General features: G+C 45.5%; 1 protein-coding gene across 45 annotated transcripts in view; it reads right to left on the bottom strand.

Moving 5' to 3' along the window:
• The window catches only part of LRRFIP1 (LRR binding FLII interacting protein 1), a 159746-nt gene that overhangs the window by 53493 nt on the left and 85450 nt on the right, over positions 1-20803 (bottom strand). For 24 of the 45 annotated variants that reach the window (XM_017537789.2, XM_017537794.2, XM_017537795.2 and 21 more), the window contains exons 2-7: positions 17649-17735; positions 10823-10840; positions 7269-7316; positions 5512-5556; positions 4272-4322; positions 1574-1612 (exon numbers count right to left, since the gene is read on the bottom strand). In XM_017537789.2, coding sequence (XP_017393278.1) covers positions 1574-1612; positions 4272-4322; positions 5512-5556; positions 7269-7316; positions 10823-10840; positions 17649-17735 — 288 coding nt within the window. The remainder of the gene's footprint in view (positions 1-1573; positions 1613-4271; positions 4323-5511; positions 5557-7268; positions 7317-10822; positions 10841-17648; positions 17736-20803) is intronic. The other 21 variants (XM_017537773.1, XM_017537793.2, XM_017537755.2 and 18 more) reach the window with 2 other exon arrangements.

The raw sequence follows: 20803 nt of genomic DNA, 5'->3' as shown, positions 1-20803 counted from the left end.
AGCTCTCCAGAAACACTGCCATAAGAGAGAACAAAATAAAGAGGACATACCTAAGTTAGTATTTCCTAATATAGGATAAATAAGATACAAGGGTAAATGCCCTATGGAAGTGGTAACTTGTGACTGGTCCGAATGCTAATAACTATCATGCAGTGGCATCAAAGCGTCTGTGATCCTCCCATGGGACCATGCAAAGTCCTTACCAACTTTTTGGATTAGTAATGTTAGATGTCTTTTCCACATGAGTCAAAACACAGAGCACATGTAAAGGACATTAGACATAAGGAAGGCAACGTCAAAACTCTTGAGTTCAATCTCTGAAGCGTTATATTTAATTTTAAAAAAGAATTAAGACTGAAAAAAATCCAAAATGCCTTCCTGACCAGTGCTAACATATACATTTATTGTACTGGGGGCTAGCTCTTAAATAAAATGTACTTGGAATTTAATATAAAAAGAGTAATAATCTAGAGATACAGTGTTAATACACTGAATTCCTTAAAAAACAGGTGAGGTGCTGGAGTTACAGTGCCACAGAAATGCTCTCACCGATCAGAGCGGCGTGAAGAGCTGGTAAGTAACAGACTCTCAGTGAAGAGCACTTTCTGAATCTGATCACCTGTCTTTCTTCCTCCTGTCCTGACCCCGAGCTACTCACTCTAGCCTCTGCTCTTCCATCTGCTAAGAGGAGAACGGCAGCCCCACAGGAGGCTCAGGGCGCCAAACATGCTCTGCAGATGTATGCTCCCATTTACTCAGTATCATTGCAGACACAAAAATACGTTTCTAAAACAGGAGTTTACTAAATAATTGTGAAATGCGCTGGAATAAATGAAGCACAAATGCTTTTAGGTAAAGTCCTTCTAGAGAAATAGTATATAATGTACCACAATAACTTTAATATCAAGTCGCTTTAATGCTGAGCTGTGCTTTTCTGGGGAGAATTTTTTCTTCCTTGAAGTGTAACGTTGACAGAATTTTAGAAAGCATAAGGCACAGAAACTGTCAGAGAGATATAAGAGTAATTCTGAGTTTAAGTCTAAAGGCTTAGTGTTTGTTACTGGAAGTGGGATCTTTCTCAAAGAATACCTTCTGGCCAAAATGTCAGATTGTACATTCAATTTGAATGGATACAGATTGGAAAATAATGGATTTTTCATAGGTAAAATGAGTTTGCATTTAATCTTTTAAAGGAAATTTAGAGGCTTTGGGAATTCTTGATCTGATTTGAGTTCCCTGAAGGCAGACACTATCTTTTGCATCTTGGTATGCCCAGTTGCTAACACAAGGCGTGGCAAACAGCTGGTGCTCAAAGGCCATCTGGTGTTCATGCACGGATGCCTGGGTTCCTCCCTCGCGCCAGGATCAGGGCTGCACCCCCAGGAGGAAGACTGCTCACTCCGTAGGGGGAGCCTCCCCTCCTGATTTCATAGCCCCAAGGCAAAAACTGGTAGACAAAGATGTCCTTGGCTTTTTAGAAAAGCACCCATGAGATTAGTGGGAAGACCACAGGTTATGATCTGTCACACCACACAGTTAAGCTCACACAGCAAAGTACATCCGACCATCTCACCCAGGCGTAGGGACCCCCATACTCCAAGTCAGGCTGCGACTGTCAGAATAAAGATGGCAGAGGAAAACAACAGAAAAGAGAGTTGCCAAAAGTCAATTCAAAAAGCTCAGTAAAACGCAAATACAAGCAATCTTTAAAATCTTAGGAAAAATGCATTTTTCCATAATCTCTAGGATCTGATGTGTATTTACAAAAAGAATGATGGCAGAACGGTAGCTACCATAGAATCCAGGAGCATTAAATATACTTCCATGGCAAAGGCGGCTGTAATTCATGAAGTCTGAAACAGTTTGGTAAATCTTATTTCCTCCTCTACAAAATATATTTTAGTTATATAAAGGAAAAGGTTAAAAGGTGTATCATCATCAATTTTTTTCAAAAAGGAAAATTAAAAACTTTTGATATCCCAAATCTAGATTTTTCTGGGGAGCCATCCACGCAAACGACAGGATAGTATAAGTCACCTCCCCACCTTTTCTAGGGTTTTTCATCTTTGCCAGTTAAATGAAAAGGCCTGTGTTTTCAGAGTCAATAAATAAAAGATATTATCTCATAACAGAACTCATCAATGTAAAAAGTTCATAATATTAAAATACATAAAAACAGTAGAAATCAACTCTGGATAGAAATAGAGTGAAATGCGAGTCCTCATTCCAGGGGGTGCCCTGCTCCGTGGTACCGAGAAGCAGGCACAGAGCCCAGGGCACCCAGTGCCCCTGAGCGGCAGGCACTGGCCTTGTTCTTAAGAACTGTGACCCCCGAGCAGACCTCTTTACCGCTCCGGGCTTGTTTGGTGCCTATAAACATTAGGAGGTCTGACTCACCTCCAGAATCCAAGTTCTTAAGTTCTGAGGAATCTATTTCTTTGGATAAGGTACATGATGGGAAAGCGTCGTGTGGCTGAAAACGAAAATCCCATCCACTTTCACCCCTCTTATTTAGTGTCCGAATGGTGAACCTCCTATGTGAAATTTCAACTCTTAAAACAAATATACTTGATATCTTGGCAAAGGATGGTGTCCAGCAGAAAGATGTAACTCATTTCTGGTTAAAAATCATTGAAAATGAAACGAATGCTAACACAGCGTCATAATGCTCATTCATGTTGCAATTGTTTTCAATTCTCTAGGGTCAGGAGACCCTCTGAGAATCTTAAGAAAGTGAACATCCTTTTCCTAGGAAAATGTAAGTGCGCACAACAGACTTCCTATAATTTCCGGAGGGCGTGGCTCTGAAAACGATGCATTTTGACAGAGAGTTTGGGATTCTGTGTCTCTCTCCTCTGTTCTCTCTTGAACCCATCTTAATCAGGTTTTGCCCTCAATGTTTCCATCAAAAGTTCTCCTATCAAAGTCGCTGACATCCTCTATGCTTCTAAGTCTGAGCTTCCTCCTCCCTCGGTCAGCCCCCGCCCCATCCTTGAAACGGTATTTTCTTCACTGGTTTCAAGGACTGAAGCTTCTCCTGGGCCTGCTCAACAGCTGTGATGTCTGTGCCTTGTCTACAGATTTTGTTAACTGAGCTTTGCATTTATTATATTTTGGGTCCATAAATCTTCCCTCTTCTGGGGTGAGTGGTGTTGGAGGGTACTTAGGAGGTTATGACAGCACCACTGAGGCTAAGTCTCAGGAGAAGGTCCAAACAGCAAGGAAGCATTCACATGGGCCTTACATTTGAAGCGCAGCTTTTTGGGCAAAATCACTACAGATCTGCTTTTGGTACTGCAAGGACAGTGACAAGGACAGGGTCGCTTCACATCTCAGTGACTGCGTTTCGCCTCGGCATTTTATCGCTGTAAATGGCCGATTACACACACTCAGTGCATGTATAATAAGTCAAGAAGTAACAGGATTTAATTGTCACCGTGGCGAAAAACAAGCCCTCAGCTCTATATGGTCCCTAAGAATTACTAAAACGGAGTGGCTGCTTTGAGACTTATTTATTACCAGTGGTGAGACGTCATTTCCATCCTGCGGTAAAAAAAAACCTGACATGCTCAGAAACTGAGAAAAACATAGTTTTTCTATTTTACTTCCCTCAAAGCTCAAACTTTTTTTCGAGTCTAATTATTAAGGTTTCTGGAATGTTTAAGGAAAAGTCCATATTTGTGTTGATTAACCATTAAGCCTGGCAGTGATGAAGAGATCTAATTATAATTGATACAAGGAAAAGCAGCAGAAGGCAGGTCTTCCAGATCTAGTGCTCGTCCAGGTTTCCACCCGGAAGTCTGCAGTGGCTATGCGAAAACATTGCTGAATAATTTCCACCCGGAAGTCTGGAGTGGCTATGCGAAAACATTGCTGAATAATTAACTCACAGCTCCTTTCACAGAGCTTCCGACGTTACCAGGAGCGTGTGTCAGTGGCTACAGACTTACTGAAGGGTGGGTGCACCTTTTGCTGAGACGACTGTGCTAATCAAGGCTTGGGAGCTCTGTGATGGGGATGGGTATTGGAAAAAGGCGACTTCATCTCAGAAGAAAGAAACAACCAACCAACGTGCCTACACACTTAATAATCTCTCTATGGCAACAAAGAAACATCCCCCATTGATCTGACTCTAAGTAAGCATCCCATCAGTTAAAGATTGACTAGTAGACTATGGGGATAATGGAGAAGAAGTCTGAATGTGGGATGAGGAAGTACAGGGCTTGGACCATAAACCGTGCCATGCAAACTCGGTCATTCTGGTTACTGACCCTCAGGCTTCCACGACTACCCACTGACATGCGCTCGTCTTCATCAGAAGCCTATTAAAAGAAAGGACGAGAACAACCGTGAAGTGATCACATAACACACTTGAAGAACCAGTGCTCATGCTCGGGGGGATGCTGGCGACTGACCCCACCCAACAGCAGTGAGGGGACAGCCGCCCCTGGACATCTCAGCGGATACGAGACTAGGTCCCCCACAACACAGGCTTTGTGCATCTCTGTCTGCTTATGGGCAGTATGGATTTAATGTAATTTCAGGGCCAAGCGAGGTGGCTCATGCCTGTAATCCTAGCACTTTAGGAGGCCAGGGTGGGCCAATCACTTGAGGTCAGGAGTTCAAGACCAGCCTGGCCACCATGGCAAAACTCAGTCTCTACTGAAAATACAAAAATTAGCCAGGTGTCATGGTGCATGCCTGTAATCCCAGGTACTCAGGAGGCTGAGGCAGGAGAATCACTTGAACCCACGACATAGGGTTTTCAGTGAGCTGAGATTGCACCACTACACTCCAGCCTGGGTGGCAGACCAAGACACCGTCTCAAAAAAACAAGTAATTTCAGGGCCAAGCATGGTGGCTCATGCCTGTAATCCCAGCACTTTGGGAGGCCAAGGCAGGAGGATCGCTTGAGCCCAGGAGTTCGCGACCAGATTGGGCAACATGGGGAAACTCCACCTCTACTAAAAATACAAAAATCAGTCGGGTATGGTGGTACGTGTCTGTAAGCCCAGCTACTTGGGAGGCTGAGGCATAAGAATTGTTGAACCCGGGAGGCACCAGTTTCAGTGAGCCAAAATTGTGCCACTGCACTCCAGCCTGGGTGACAGAGCAAGACTCTATCTCAAAAAAAAATAAAAAGTAATTTCATCCAAGTAGTCTTATCTCACAGGGAATATAAATACACAGCATTGGTGTATATTACTATGCAAATTATTTATGGTTGTTCAATGGCATAAAAAGCACTACAACTGCCGTGAATATATTAATACTCAAACATTTCTCAGACATACTCTCCTTACCAAATTTGGGTCAAAATGCCAAAAACTGAGTTCATAGTCTTTACTTAGGTAATAATATCAGTATTCTATTATTAACAGTATTAGTTAATTTCTTTAAGAGATGATAGCATCATTAAGAGATTATATGCATTATATATACTTTAGCCAATGCAAGTACAAAGCAGAATTCAATCAAAGTGCCTAAGTAACGAAGGAACACGGTACTAACCGAGGTGCTTCTTCTGGATCTACGAGAGTAGCGCTCACTGTCTTCCTACCAAAGCAATGGAGGAAACAGTATGAGAAGGTTAGAGACAGACGGACACAGGAGAAGTGTTTTAAAAAGGCTTAGGTAGTCCCATTGCAACATAATAGCAGCTCTGATCCAAATGTCAAATTCGTATTTTCTTTGCATTCGTTTAAAGGCTTCAATTAAACCCGTGGGCAAAAACGTTTTCTTCTGGGGTGGGAGGTTCTTAAGCGCACAAACTGGCATACTTCATTTTTGTTGTAAAAACAGTGTGTTTGGGGCAGAAGCTGGGTCCCACTTTTTTCTAACCTCTATCATCTGGTCCGTTTAAATCAATCTACCTTTACCCTTACTTTCAGAACCTTACTCTCTTCGGGAATCAGAAGATAAATCATTTCCATAAAATATCCAAAAAGGATGTCACTCTTTCTACCATATATTGTGGATTTGCACAGTTTTTCCATACCTCGACATCTCTGAAGCTGGGGTATAGCTTATAATCTCAGTTGCTCAGTTATAATTAGCATTTTTTCTTTCTCAGTGGTATATAAAACAATGATACAATTTTAAACAATGACAAGATTTTTTAAATTTTTCTTTTCTTTTTTTCTCTTTCCTATATCATCATACCTGTGGATAGAAATGTCTTAAGATTTGATAAAAATACATTTATGTCATGTAAGCCTAAAATGATGGTTTTCCTAGGCTGAATGCAATCATTTTCTCACTAGGGTAAGTGTGTGCTCTTTATATTTGAAGAATGAACCTCTTTTATACCCTGTACGTAAGATGTTAGGAGATAATCTTCGATCTTCCTTAGATTATTTTATGTATAAGGAACATTTAATAGGACATTTCCATCCTGGCCAGGTTCTCAACTGCTAAAAGCATGTGATGATGTCCACAGGGCCAGGCAATAAAGCAAAAGGGACAGGAAGAGGTGGAAGGACTCAGGTAGATGAACTAAAGAGAAGGGTCAGGCCACGCTCTCTTGGGACCAGCGGAAAGCACACAGACTGTCCCCCTTCCGCAGCCTCCCTCTGTGGGCGCCGCAGCTTCTTGAGAAGGCCAGAAGGACAGGGGTATCATCAGGGGCGAGCTAGCTCTCCATTCCCCGGAAGGCAGAGGGGCTGCTCTAGGAAGCAGGTGGAGAAGGTAAAGGAATTTTCTTACCGAAGACCAGCGGTTTCAGCAGGCACAGCGGATAAGATGAAGACAGCAAATGCAGAGAAAGTCTAAATGAGGGGGACGGGGCAGCTGGTCGCAATCATGAGGGAAGGAAATGGAGCATAATGTACCTCTGAGGTTCCAACCAGAGCCTGGGGAGCTGTGATGCCAGTGGGAATGTTCTCTGGAAAGTTCTCAAGCCAGGCGCGCATGCCCAGCCTGAGTCCTGGTGGAGAGCCCTGTGCCTGAGGAGATCAGGGTGGCTGTGGTCGTGGGGTGGAGACCTCCCCGGACTGCAGGCCAGGAGACAGCAGCAGTCAGTGGCTACTCAACAGGCAGGACCAGGTGCCTGGCCATGACCGCTTCTAAGCAGGCTGCATTTGGGGATGTAAACAGAGACCAGATGCAGAAACTCCCGGAAGAAAATCTCTCAGTATTAAATTATGGTGCAATAGGAATCTATCTACATAATTAAACTGCATAAGAATTACATTATAAACCATTTAAGTCTTCACATTGTATTGAAAGGGGGAGAGAAGGGTAAAAACAAAATTATATTCAAGGCCTACCATCCACTGTTCGATGTCACCCCATTTTGTATCCAGCCCATAATATTTCTACAGACAGAAGGGAAAGAAAATTAGGCAAGAAGTGAAATTTTTAAAAAAGGCAATTGTCTAAGGCACAGTTCTGACATGCATTTCCAAACTGCCATCCAGCCGTGTGGTGAAGGTAACATGCCAAGGCCAAGCAGTCAGCAACACGCTTGGCTCCTGCACACGGAGCCGCCACCGTGCAGTCGTGCAGGCAGTGAGCTGTGAACAGAGACCCTCCCCGCCCACTCCACCCCAGCAAGGCAAGAGAGCCCAGGACGAAGCTTCCCTGGGTGAAGGGCCTCAGCGGAGCGCAGGGCGGTAAAGCCGGCCCAGCAGCCTTCACGCCCCTCTGACAGGCTGCTGGTGCCTTCAAAGCAAAGGCGATGGAAGAATAAAACACCTTCTAAGAGAAGCAACAGCTCAGAGCCATTCCTGTGTTGGGACATCAGGGAAACTGAGAGGACAAGGGGAGAAACTGAGTCCTGACACTTATTCCAGCTGCCTGATGTCTATGCTGAGTCTAGGCCTGTGGGAATTCACCGACTTTGATGTCTTTGTAGCGTGGGCGGAGTGATGACTGGCAGACACCTACAGAAGAGGTCTTCACACGGGAAGAAAATTATGTAGACCTGCGGGTTACGTATGTCTGGAGATTATGTTAGCTCAGGGGTGTCCAATCTTTTGGCTTCCCTGGACTACACCGGAAGAAGGAGTGTCTTGGGCCACACGTAAAATACATTAACACAAACAATAGGTGATGAGCTTAAAAAAATTGCAAAAAAATTTCATAGTGTTTTCAGAAAGTTTATGAATTTGAAAGTTCAGCTGCATTCACAGCTGTCCTGAGCTGCCTGCGGCCCGCGGGCTGGACAAGCTTGCTTGTTCCCATACCTTCATGTTTTTATCTTGCTCAGCGGTCCAAGTTAGAATGAGAAAAGCAGACTCACAACAGCTACTGCTGTCCCTGAATCTGGGAATCCCAAAGGTAGGGGGAACCCGGCTCATGGGCTCAAATAACAGGGTTTTGCTTTTCTCCTTTTTATTTAATTTCCAGTAAGAAAATCAAGAAACAACTAACCAAACTTCGATATTATTATAACGCAGATGTGAGTTTTCTCTTTATACATTAAAGTCTTAAAATGAGGAGAAAAAATCAGATGTTAGAAATACAAGAGCATTTATGAAATTGTTTTACAATAACTAACATGCTGTTGCTATGGTTGGTTCAGTTTCATTTTGAAGGGTGGTCAGGTTTGAAAATACTCAGCTCTCAGATGGTCTTACCTCTTTCTCTTAGAGATGGTGGTAAATAGAAAATTCGAAGAGTAAAAATTAGGAGGGAGATTTAACAATGTTTTTAAAAATAAATAATACGGAACTCTAGTACAAAAAAAAAAAAAACCATGAGCCATATCTTTTTCTCTAAGCTGTTCCCTTGGAATATAAATTCAGAAAGGAAATAAAAGCAAACATATTCCAAAGTCATGTTTTATCTTTAATGTCAGGGAAATGTATCAGCTTAAAGTTATTTTGCATTCAATTAATGTTAGCACCTGTCAAGTTCTAGATTTTCCCCAAGTAAAATATGATGCCATCACCCCTCACTTATCTCTTGGCTTAACTAAAATGATGGAAGAAAAATGTTTGTAGAAGGATGGGGGCTATATACATTCACAATAAAATTATTTAAATTCCAAAAGAAATCTGTATTGTCAGTTTTTCTGTTTTCACAGATTTTTTTTGGTCCCATTATATCCACACACTCTATTTTGCTCTTCTCATGATAAAAAACCAGGATTGAAAATCATTCACCTCGCTCATGGGGGGCCTCATAAGTAGCCACTGCAGCTGCATTTCCGTGTCACTCCCAGGGGAGAGAACGCCCCTAGTAACAGCAAGTGTGATTAACTAGCAGTTCCCGGGTTAGCCAGCAGCACCAGCACAAGTCCAGGAAGGGCAAACATTTCAAATGTAAATCACCACCATGAGCCAGAGCCGGTGAAGCCATGCAGCGGGAAGCAGGAGCCACTCTACTGCAAAAGGGGCTTGACTTTCAGAAATAGCTTTGATTCTACAGAAACTGTTCCACTGGGCAGCTGTCTGGGCCGGAGGAGCGATCACCGCCTCCTCTCCTCCCCAGACATCTCCGCCGTGAGGAAAGCCTTCCCCTCCCTTGGCACACCTTGACTATGAAACTGTGCCTCTGCTCTTCTGCTGCGGACTTCCGGGGCCCCCTCCAGCTTCACCTTCTAAACAAATTCACATTCTGACAAAGTTCTCACAATGTATACCTGGCTCTTTAGTAAAAAGAAAATAATGTGACATAGCACAAGAAAGGCATGAATACAAGTGGAAATGACCAGATAGAGCCCGTCTTCCAGGCATTGGAAGGGAGCCTCCTGCTGTGTCAGTCACAGGGAGGGCTCCCGCCTGACCTTTCACTTGTCCAGTTCTTCCCGAGGCTCTCTGAGGACGATGAGGAACTCCAGCTGCAATACGATTTCTATACTTGGGCCCTAGAAACACTAGTCAAGCACAACAAATTCTGGCATCTACTTAACAAATTTCTTTGCACTTCTGGGGACATCAGCTATGCAGGGTGCAGGGCACCCGCGGGGAAGGCGATTCGTCATCGGGCTCAGGAATCTAACACAACAGGCTCTTAAATTTACCGCCCCTGCGTTCTGGGGGCCTGCGTGCTCTAATCTCTAACATTAAGTGACCTTATTCTGATTTTCTTATCCATTCTAAGAGAAAAATACAGTTGTTGTTCATCTAGAAACTAAATAAATTTATAAAAGGAAACTATCACAGATGTTGTAAATATCAAACTAAATTCATTTATGGGAAAGACTCCCTTGTATACACATTCCATAAATACTTGGAACTCGCTCACTTCTGACATCATTTTTGCTAGATCTTGAATCACTGACGTGGTTGTCTTTATTTTCTGTGTCTGGCATACCCAGTGTATTTACTTCTAAAGCTCAGCTGCTTCTACAAAATACTAGGAAACAGAGAGGTGTGTTATTTTATGATCTCTGAGCATTAGGGATGAACGGCAGGTTCATTTCATATCATCGTCTTTTTACTCAGATTTTTAAGTCCATGTCTAATAATCTCTTGATATGTGGTGATTTTCATGGATATTTTTTGAAGTTTTCTAATAAAATTGTCTTTTCCTTTCAATACATAATTTCAGAAGGCTATCCAAATTTGGAAATATAATTTTTTCTTGCCTTAGAATTACTTTTCTTCTCAAAGAAGCAATTTTTAAATTTCCATAGGAAAATGCAGATGAGAAAAGCATTCGGTACACAGAAATGTGTCTGACTGCTGCTTTGAGTGGGGTAGGATGAGGATCTAGTCATTCTAGTTCAAACAAATTCATACACAAAGTAGTAAAATAAACAGTAAGAACTTCTGTGCTATCTTCAATGCAAGGTGTTATTTCTGAAAGGTGACCAGGCCCTTGGTAAGGAAAAAACAGTCCATGCAAGTTAGGAAATAAAGAAGGAAGAGCCTACCTTTTGGACCTGATAGATCTATAGAGAAGGACAAAAGAAAAAAGAAATATAAAATCCAATTACAGAAACAGTAACATCAGAATGAAAGGTTCTGTAAGTAACTAGACATATGAATCAAAGCCATTCTGGGAAAGAAACACCGAATACCAGTAAAATGTGAATAGGGATGTGAGGTCCCACTGACAAGAGTTTGTAAATTTTATCACTTACTTTACGTTCCATTTCAGATACATTGGTGAAACAGGGGTACACCCACACGAATCTCTACCAAAAATACTGCTATTATTCCAATACAGAAGTCTGTATAACCCATTGCCATCAATGAGAAAAAGTACTTCCTTCATCTTTAATTCAAAATTCATTTTGCAGTAATAAAAGTATAACCAAAAAGTACAGAAACTTAATTGGAAAGTTAACTGTTCAAATTCACAAATAATGAAGAAAGAGGCTTTGATGTTTTGATTCACACAGACACATACAGAATACCAGGAACATTCCAGCCAAATAGAGTGATCCTTAGAATATAACAGAAATATTCCTAAAGGAGGTCGTTATGATACATTGACATATTCATTTGCTTCGGAGGTTTCTCTTAACTTTGCAGTACTCACGAGATAAAACTGAGACAGCTACTCATATTTATTCATTCATTTATTAAAACATTGATCATATCAGGCATTCTTCAAAGTACTGCCAAAGCTGCAAGACGAGGAAGTTGGCATTTCTAGTCTTACATGGGGAACACGTGAATATATCCAACATTATGACTGTAAGAAACAGCATCTCTAACCAAAATGTTTATCCAGTCAGCAGCAAGAAAAGGGATACCCCGATCACCATTGTTTTTCTATCAGTGTAGGTTCTCCCTACGAAGTTCAGGGTTTACTTGAATTTCCCAAGAACATGTCCACTATTCTCCCTTAACAAATCCATTAAAAAGGAGCTCATATCCTTTTAAACAGTCCCTGGAACACAGCTAGTGTACGCTGTAGTGGGCTCTCGCTGTCTGTGTGCTGAAAAGAGCCATTCCAGCGGGGCGGGAGCTGGCCTGGAGGTCTGAGAATGCCGTGGTGACAGGGCTGCCCCTGACACTGGTGTCTCCTTGCCACCTCCCCTCTCTGTACACGCTCCATGCTTCCCTTGGGGAACACAAACCCTAGTCAACTTCCTGCCCTTCTCAGTGTGCTCAGAGAAGCCCCTTCAAGAAAACCCTCAGCCTGCACAGAAACGCCTGCATGCAAATGGGATGGCTTGTGACCCAGATGAAAACAGGGATCAGGTTTCTCAAGTTTTACACCAAAATATCAACCCTACACTTTAAACACTGGTCTTCCAAAACATATTCATTTCCCCTTAATCAACAATTTAAAATGTCAGTGCCCCAAGCTCCCAGATGGTATAACCTCAAATTGTGTTCACTGGTTCTAATAATAGCCAGGCCCAGTGCTGTGATATGCAAAGAAGACTGTGAGGGAGGTGGTGGGGTGCACCTTCCTAAATCCTCCAGGCATGGGCTGAAGACCTGAAAGCTCAGACCCCACCAGCTGGACTCTCTTCCCTCTGGATGCATATGCACATGCTCATGTGTGTGCACACACCCATGCACACACATGAACCCACACACATGTGCATGCACACACATGCACACATACACATGCATACACATGAACCTGCACACACACACATGCACACACCGAAACCCGTACACATACACACGCACACACACACACATGAACCGGCACATGTACACATGCATATGCACATACGAACCCGCACACGTGCACACGCACATGCACACACACGAACCCACACACGTACACACGCGCATGCACGCACAAACCCGCACACGTACACACGTGCATGCACACACACGAGCCTGCACACTTGCACACGCACATGCACACACACGAACCTGCACACGTACACACGCACATGCACGCACAAACCTGCACACGTACACACACGCATGCACACACACGAACCCGCACACACACACACACACACGCATATGCACACACGAACCCGCACATGGGCACATGCAGATGCACACACACGAACCTGCACACATGCACACACATGAACCCACACACACATGTGTGCACACACATACACGCACATGCACACACACAGACCCACATACATGTGCGCACACACATGCATGCACATGTACACACATATACACACACATGCACACACACACACATGCACATAAACCCATATACACACGTGTACAATCCTCCTAGCCTCTATCCCACCTTTTGGGTCAAATAAAGGCACAGCTAGATGAACAGCTACTGCTTCTGTATTTATAGACAATTCTAACAAAATTGTCTATTTTATGTTTCATGTTACTGTGCCTCAAATACAGCACCAAGGACAACTTTCTTTTTCAAGGCATGCTTCCACTTGGAAAGTGACCAGGATTATGTGGATCATTCTATTCCCTCCTGGCTGTGGGTGCCAGCATCCTCGACGCTAACTTCAACCCCATGGTCCACAGATTCACTCCATCCTCCTCTGACTTGTTTTTGGTGTTGGTTACATGACTGATTTTGAGACAGAGGGGTGTGCTAGGAAGACCACAGGCTTTGCAACTGGTCAGATCCAGTTTGAATCTTGGCTTGGTCATTTTCTTAGATTCGGGAAAAACTGTCTGTCTCCCTAAGTCCTGTTTTTCTCACCTGTAAAGTTCGTGAAGATGCCCATCACCATCAGCAGGTGACAGCCCCTAGCCCAGCTCTGCCACATGGCAGGGGTTCTGGGATGTTCCCCGCCCCCCCGCAGGCTTCTCTGACTAGTCACAAAATACACCTCTCTCTGATTGAAGATCTTTCAATACCTTTTTAGAAGAAGCAGACATAAACTTTAAACAACAATGCTGTCATCTTGCAAAGACCTGAAATTCATGAAGGCACAGTTGCCATTGTTAGGAACTCTTGCTGCGTTGGGCTGACTGGCCGGCCCTTCCCCGTCTGGATGTTGCCTTCCAGGGCAGCTTCCTGTCTGCCACGTCCATCCTCTGCTGCCACAAAGAATGGCTTCCCCCCCGTAGAGCTGTTTCACTTGCTGTCCCCACTCACCATCTTCGCTGTGTTCATTTCTCTGCCCCTCCCGACACATCCCCCACCTTCCCAGGCTCTTGTTCCACAACCTGGTAAGTTCAGGTGGCTCTGGGTCCTGGTCCATGACCAACCCCAGGCAGGAGTCTGCAGTGGCACCCATGACATACCCCTTGTGTCACAGCCACAAGCCACGTGAGTGTGGAAGTTCAGACCTCAGTGATGAGAAAGCCAAGGCTGTAGATCCACAGAGGATTGTGCAAAAGGTGACGATGGCCAAAGGTGCTGCCCACAAGGGACACCACACCCTCCTGCAGTCCCTGCTATCTGAGAGCACAGACCAAAACCACCACTCTTGGCGGTGAACGTTCCATGGAATTTGCAACAGGATGAGACATTTTGGCTCCTGTGACTCTCTGAAATATCTTTATGATAAAACCATGCTGTAGGGAGAACAATTTCAAAATTCGAATGCGACCAACTAAGCAAATGACACCTAAACGCGTGCTGAAGAGGGCAAGCCACAGCATTTTACATCAGACTTCCCAGATCTTATTGGATGTTCTCTGCAAAGCCCGTGTTCATCAGAGGCACCAATGAGGGCTGCTCCGCGTGCCTTTCTTACGATACTGAAATAAAATGACAAGGGCTTGGTTTCCTATCTGGAGTAGCAACTACTTATTATTTTTTGACTTTTTGAAAGAGATGGGGGTCTCACTATGTTGCCCCAGCTGGGGTACAGTGGCTATGCAGAGGGACCATGAAGGCACGACCATTACTCCAAGCTCCTGGGCTTAAGCAATGCTTCTGCCTCAGTGTCCTGCGTAGCTGGGACTACAGGTACATGCCACCACTCGGATTATTTTTAATTTTCTTTTTGTGTGGCTTGGAATATTACAACAGAGATACGGGAGTCCAGCAACAGATTGCTCTTACGTTGTACAACTAAAATGCAACAGAAGAGGGGTACCTTTGACTCAAAGGAAGAAAGGGATGCTTTGCTTTTAAAGAAGGCCATTCAAATAGATGACTTCTTGCCTTAATTCATCTTAGTTACTTTTTAAATCAAGAACTTTTGCCGAACAACTTTGTAACAAGCTGCTTATATCAATATGTATATATTTAAATCAGTTCCATCCATAATTAAGATACAATATGGGCCGGGTGCGGTGGCTCACGCCTAGAATCCAAGCATTTTGGGAGACCAAGACGGGCAGATCACCTGAGGTCAGGAGTTCGAGACCAACCTGGCCAACATGGTAAAATCCTGTCTCTACTAAAAATACAAAAATTAGCTGGGCATGATGGCAGGCACCTGCAATCCCAGCTACTCAGGAGTCTGAGGCAGGGGAATTGCTTGAACCCAGGAGAGGGAGGCTGCAGTGAGCCAAGATTGCACCACTGCACTCCAGCCTGGGTGACAGAGCAAGATTCTGTCTCAAAAAAAAAAAAAAAAAAGGAAGAATACAGTCAATATGTTTTCATCTAAATGTTTAATTTAGAAGATAGATGTGTACGTACATACATATACATATAGTAGTACATACATACATAGAGTATGTACTATGTACACACTATAATTATTTTTTCACCTTGATTTTGTAGATATTCCACATTTGTATTCTTGATGAAAGTAACTTTCCTTATATCTACTGTACATGAGAAAAATGATGAAATGATGACAGACACCATCCTGAAAGCTGGGCAGGGCCCGCCCACAGCTTCACGGCCAAGTGCACCCTCGGAGTCCCTGGCTCTGCTGTAGCAACAGAGCCGAGACACAGGAGCTATGAACAGGGCAGGCAGGGGCCTTACAGTCCCACCAACCGTGCAAAGCCTGGCAGAGAAACAAAATACTTCGGGAAATTCTTTTTACAACTATTTTATGGCCTTAATAATAATAATTATAAAAGACTGGGGCCCTATTGGGAAGCCAGGAGAAGTGGGTTAAAACCCGATAAGCCTTGGAATGCCACACAGTAGCCAGAGGGGGTGGCTTCTGGCTCTGGAGAACCAGGCAGCCATCCGCTCACACGGTGATATGTCCCAAGAACCGGTGGCCACTGCCCGTCAAATTAACCACCTTACTGGCCTGCTGCTATTCGGTTTCTAAAACAGACGGAAGGGGCCAGCAGTGTCCTGTCCACGGGGAACTGGAAAGTGTCCACTGAGATAGGAACAGACACATTCTACAGAAAAACTGACACTGGGCAGTGTGAAAAAGCACTTGAGATTTTGTCATTTGAAATATATATATTTAAGCCAGGTGTGGTGGCTTATGCCTGTAATCCCAGCACTTTGGGAGCACAGGAGGTCAAGGCAGGAGGATCACTTGAGGTCAGGAGTTTGAGACCGCTCTGGCCCACATGACGAAACACTGTCTCTACTAAAAATACAAAAAGTAACCAGGCATGGTGTGGTGCACCTGTAATCTCAACTACTTGAAAGGCCGAGGCATGAGAATTGCTTGAACCCGGGAGGCGGAGGTTGCAGTGAGCAGAGATCACATCACTGTATTCTAGCCTGGGTGACAGAGCGAGACTCCATCTCAACAACAGCAAAATGTAGATATATATATTCAAAAACCAGTTCAGAATAAAAGCACTATTCCTTCTAGTGGCCTCCAGCAACCACTATGGATACCAGAGTGTGAGCTTGCAGGATGGTTCCCAGGGCTCGGTGACACTGCCCAGCCTCTGCCTGAAGACTCTACCCAGAGTGGCTAACTCCCAGCAGTGGAGGGCAATGAGCACGTCAGACCGGTGGCAGGGCCCCGCCCCTGCAGGGAATGTGGCCGGCTTGGTCTTTGCTGGGAATATGGCAGAATCTACAACCACCGTAAGAGAATCTGGAAATTCAGATATTTATCTGAAGTCGCACTGGTTTTAAACACTGGGTCGCCTTTTAAAATTTGGCTATGCAAGCCAAACATGAACCTGTGTAGGAAGGCAGCTGGTTACTTCTGTCTAGCAAAATCAAATCAAATCTTCTTAAGAAGAAAAGCCCATGGGGGTGGGCTCGGGATGGATGGTTCCTTGGCCCCGTAGGGCATGGCCCACGGGAGAGCACAGACTGAGGGGTCTCGGCTTCTGTGCCTCTGAGCTCACAGAAAAGGTCACACCATAACTGTGAGTTAAAGAGCCCTCATGCTGTCAGAAATGACTCCTGGCTCCAGCTCAAGATGATGAAAATAAGCTGCAAAGGCCATGAGCAGGTGTGTCAACACATCGCTCGCCATTTTCCCAGGGGCGAGTTTCTTCCTGGCTATGTCATCCATCATGTTCATTCTCTCTCTATCACACACGGGCTCCAGATACCCTGAAACCTGCAGCCCATGCATGATCAACACTGTACAAACCATGGGGGAAATATTTTTAAATAAAATAAATTGGCCAGCCTAGAAACGCATTGATCTGTTCTTCTTTTCCATGTTAATCCAGAGGATTTAGATTCTAGTACGACAGTTAGACATTAAAGCTCAGACCCTGCACATTTTGGCTCCTTGCAGCTGGAAAGCATGATCTTTGCAGGCAAGAGGCTTCTAAGCCCCTTTCAGGAGGCAGCAGGTCTGAGCAGGCACGCCTGGCATCTGTGCTATGTGCACTCCCAGCCTGACCTTGGGCAGAAGTCACAGGTGCAAACGCACTCCGACCATGAGCAACATGAGACAGCCAGGTGCGTCTGCAGCAGCAGGTGGCTGCATTGACACGCTGGACCCAAAACGCAAATCACTGTGAAAAGACCCAACAAGGAGCCCCAAGCGTTACCTCCTTCTGCTGCCGCTCCAGCTCCTTCATGCGGATCTCTCGAGCCTCCGCACGTGCTGCGCGTTTTGCGGCGAGCCGGGCCTCCGCCTGAAACAGACAGGACATCTTATTAGAGGACAGGGCAGCGGGCACCTTCCCAGTGCAGGGTCAGCAGTGATGATGCTGAAAGAAAATCTTGTTCAGAGTTTAACAGATATACAGCAATAAATTCCAGACTCACAGAGTAAAAGGGTGGTCAGGAGCGAGAGAAATAGTACTTATAAGAATTGCTACCATTTATCAAGCCTTTTCCACATGCTGGGCAGACACTATTCTATGAGCTTTATGGATACGATGCCATGTACTCCTCAAAACAGCCTCATTAGGCAGAGACTGCTACTGTCCCCAGCTTAAACATGAGGGAAGTAAGACACAGAGAGGGCAAGTGACTTGCCTGAGGTCACACAGCCTGCAAGTGGCAGGGCCGGGCAGTCAGCCTCCCTCTGGAGCTCTGACAGATGTGTGGAGCGGAGTGACAACAGCTACATGCTACTCCAGGTCTCCAGTTCAACCCCTCGCTTTAGAGAGTGGAAAGTGGGGGCCTGGAGAAGCTGTCAGACCCGTCTGAGGTCACAGGGCTGGCTGGGGTGGAGTTGGGACTGTAACCCCAGGAAACTCCCACCCAGTTGCTTCTCAGCACACACGTGCCCTCAGCTTCCCCTTCAACCCAGCCGTGCTGGGAGCCCGTCTTTTCCCGAGACAATGACGATCACAGCAGAACGGTTCTAGCTGTTGGAGTCCTACCTTGCATTAAAAATTCAGCCTCCACACAAGTATTTTTCAACTTGTAGCTGTTCTGCCACATTCTGCTCTGTGAGAATGCTTCAAATGCTTGAGCAGGAATGGACACGAGGGCGATTGAGCCTGGCATCTGAACTGTTTCTACAAACGACTTCCCAGACATTTTACAAACCACACGCTTATTCACTGTTTCATGTGATGCAACAGCCCAGTGAAGTCGATGGCATAAGTGTTACTGAAAGCAGGTTTTCTGGTATCAAACAAACCCCACCCTCTTTCTACTTAAGTTTTTTTGCAAACACATCTGTAATCCTTCCACCAGTGTTTCTATAAAGTTTTCAGATGTTGTCTTGTGTAACCTTTTTTTTTTTTCTTCCATTCTTTTTCTTTTTCTTTTGGGGATGGGGTCTTTTCCTGTCGCCCAGGCTGGCGTGCAGTGTGTGTGTCTGTGCACAGGTGTGATCCCAGCTCACTGCAGCCTGGACCCCCTGGGCTCCAGCAGCCCTCCTGCCTCAGCCTCCCGAGTAGCTGGGATACAGGTCTGCACCACCACACCTGGCTCCTAGGTGATCTTAAAATGGGACTTCCGAGGTGGCCAGCAAGCTCCCGGCCTGGAGGTGTGTTCTGACAGGGATGTCCATCTCTCCCACCCTAGACTTACACTGTATTACAGAGGTATTTTCTTTCTCAATTTTAATCTAAGTTGAAAACTGGCCATACCTGGTCTGTCTTGAGGTTGGCTGGCTTGTGTCCTTATGAGGAATTTATTCCATTCCCTTGGTACCTTTATCAATCCACCCCATGTTTTTGAAATCAAGGGGTGTCAAAAATCACAACTATATCAGAATCTTGATACCTTGCTGCCATTTTCAATTTCCAAGACCATGTTACATGGTGTGGAGGCTCTTTTGGGGCTAGGCTAAGCATGGTAGCTCAGCCCTGGAATCCCAGCACTTTGGGAGGCTGTGGCAGGTGGATCTCTTGAGGTCAAGAGTTTGAGACCAGCCTGGGCGACATGGAAAAACCCTGTCTCTACCAACACACAAAAATTGGCCAGGTATGGTAGCAAACACCTGTGGTCCCAGCTACTGGGGAGGCTGAGGTGGGAGGATCACTGGAGTCTGGGAAGTTGAGGCTGCAGTGAGCTGTGACTGTGTCACTGCAGTCCAGCCTGGGTGACAGAGTAAAACCCTGTTTCAAATAAAAGAAAGGCCTCTTGGGTCTATAGATCTAGCAAAGAAGGAGGAGACAGAGAAAGAAAGACATTAGAGTGCCCTCCTACCAATGGGCCAGGAAAGTGACCAAGGCCGCACCAAGTGCAGCCCTTCCTGGGAAGGCAGGTGGCTCTGTGCCACTGGCTCAGTTTCTAAGCCAGTGCAGAGCAGGCCCGAGTTTTCATCACAGCCGTAGGCCACCAGCTTGGGGGGCGGGGGCAATGGAGGAACAAAGGAGGGGCTGGGAAAAGAGAAGGCAGGCCAGGCGGGAAAAAGAAGGGGAGCAGAGGTGAGATACAAGGAGGCAGAAAGGGCTGGGAGAAGGAAGAGCCTCCAGAGGGGGACAGAGGAAGAGACAAGTGCAGCTGGTTGGTCCCTAAGGCCCCACCACTGGTGTCCATGCCCTGCATACCCCTCTCCCACTGAGTGTAGGACAGCGGGCATGATGGATGACACCACGGTGATTAGGCTGCGTTACATGGCAAAGAGTATTAAAAAATAATTAAGATCATCAGTTGACTGCCTTGCTCAAAAGACAGATTATCCTATGGGCCTGCCCTAATCAGGCAAGCCCTTTAAAAGGGGGTCTAGAAGTCGGAGAGCATCCTTGCTGGTGTCGAGAAAGCCAGCCGCCCGGTGGGAGGGGCCTCGGCGAGCTGAGAGCAGCCCTCGGCTGACTGACGCCAGCAGGGACAGAGTCCTCGGTCCTAAACCACAAGGAACTGAATTCTTCCAACAAACCTGTGGCTCAGAAGAGGAGCCTGAACTCCAGAAAGACCCCAGAACGGCAGACACCTTGGCTGTAGCCTTGTGAGACCTGGGCATGGGACCCAGTGAGGCCGAGTCCAGCCTCCTTTTTTTTTTCCCTTTGAGACAGGGTCTCCCTCTGTCGCCCAGGCTGGAGTGCAGTAGCGTGATCACAGCTCACTGCAACCTCTGCCTCCTAGGTTCAACCTCACGCCTCCCGAGCACCTGGCACTACAGGGTGGGTGTTACCACACCTGGCTAATTTCTGCATCTTTTGTAGAGATGGGGTTTTGCCATGTTGCCCAGGCTGGTCTCAAATTCCTGGGTTCAAGCCATCCACCTGCCTCAGCCTCCCAAAGTGCTGGGATTACCAGCACGAACCAGTATGCCTGGCCAATGTGCCCAGACTCCTGT

The sequence above is a fragment of the Cebus imitator genome, unplaced genomic scaffold (genome assembly GCF_001604975.1).
Source record: "Cebus imitator isolate Cc_AM_T3 unplaced genomic scaffold, Cebus_imitator-1.0 Scaffold106, whole genome shotgun sequence".
NCBI lineage: Eukaryota > Metazoa > Chordata > Mammalia > Primates > Cebidae > Cebus > Cebus imitator.
Note: the sequence above shows the minus strand (reverse complement) of the source record. Positions and strands in the feature narration are given on the sequence as shown.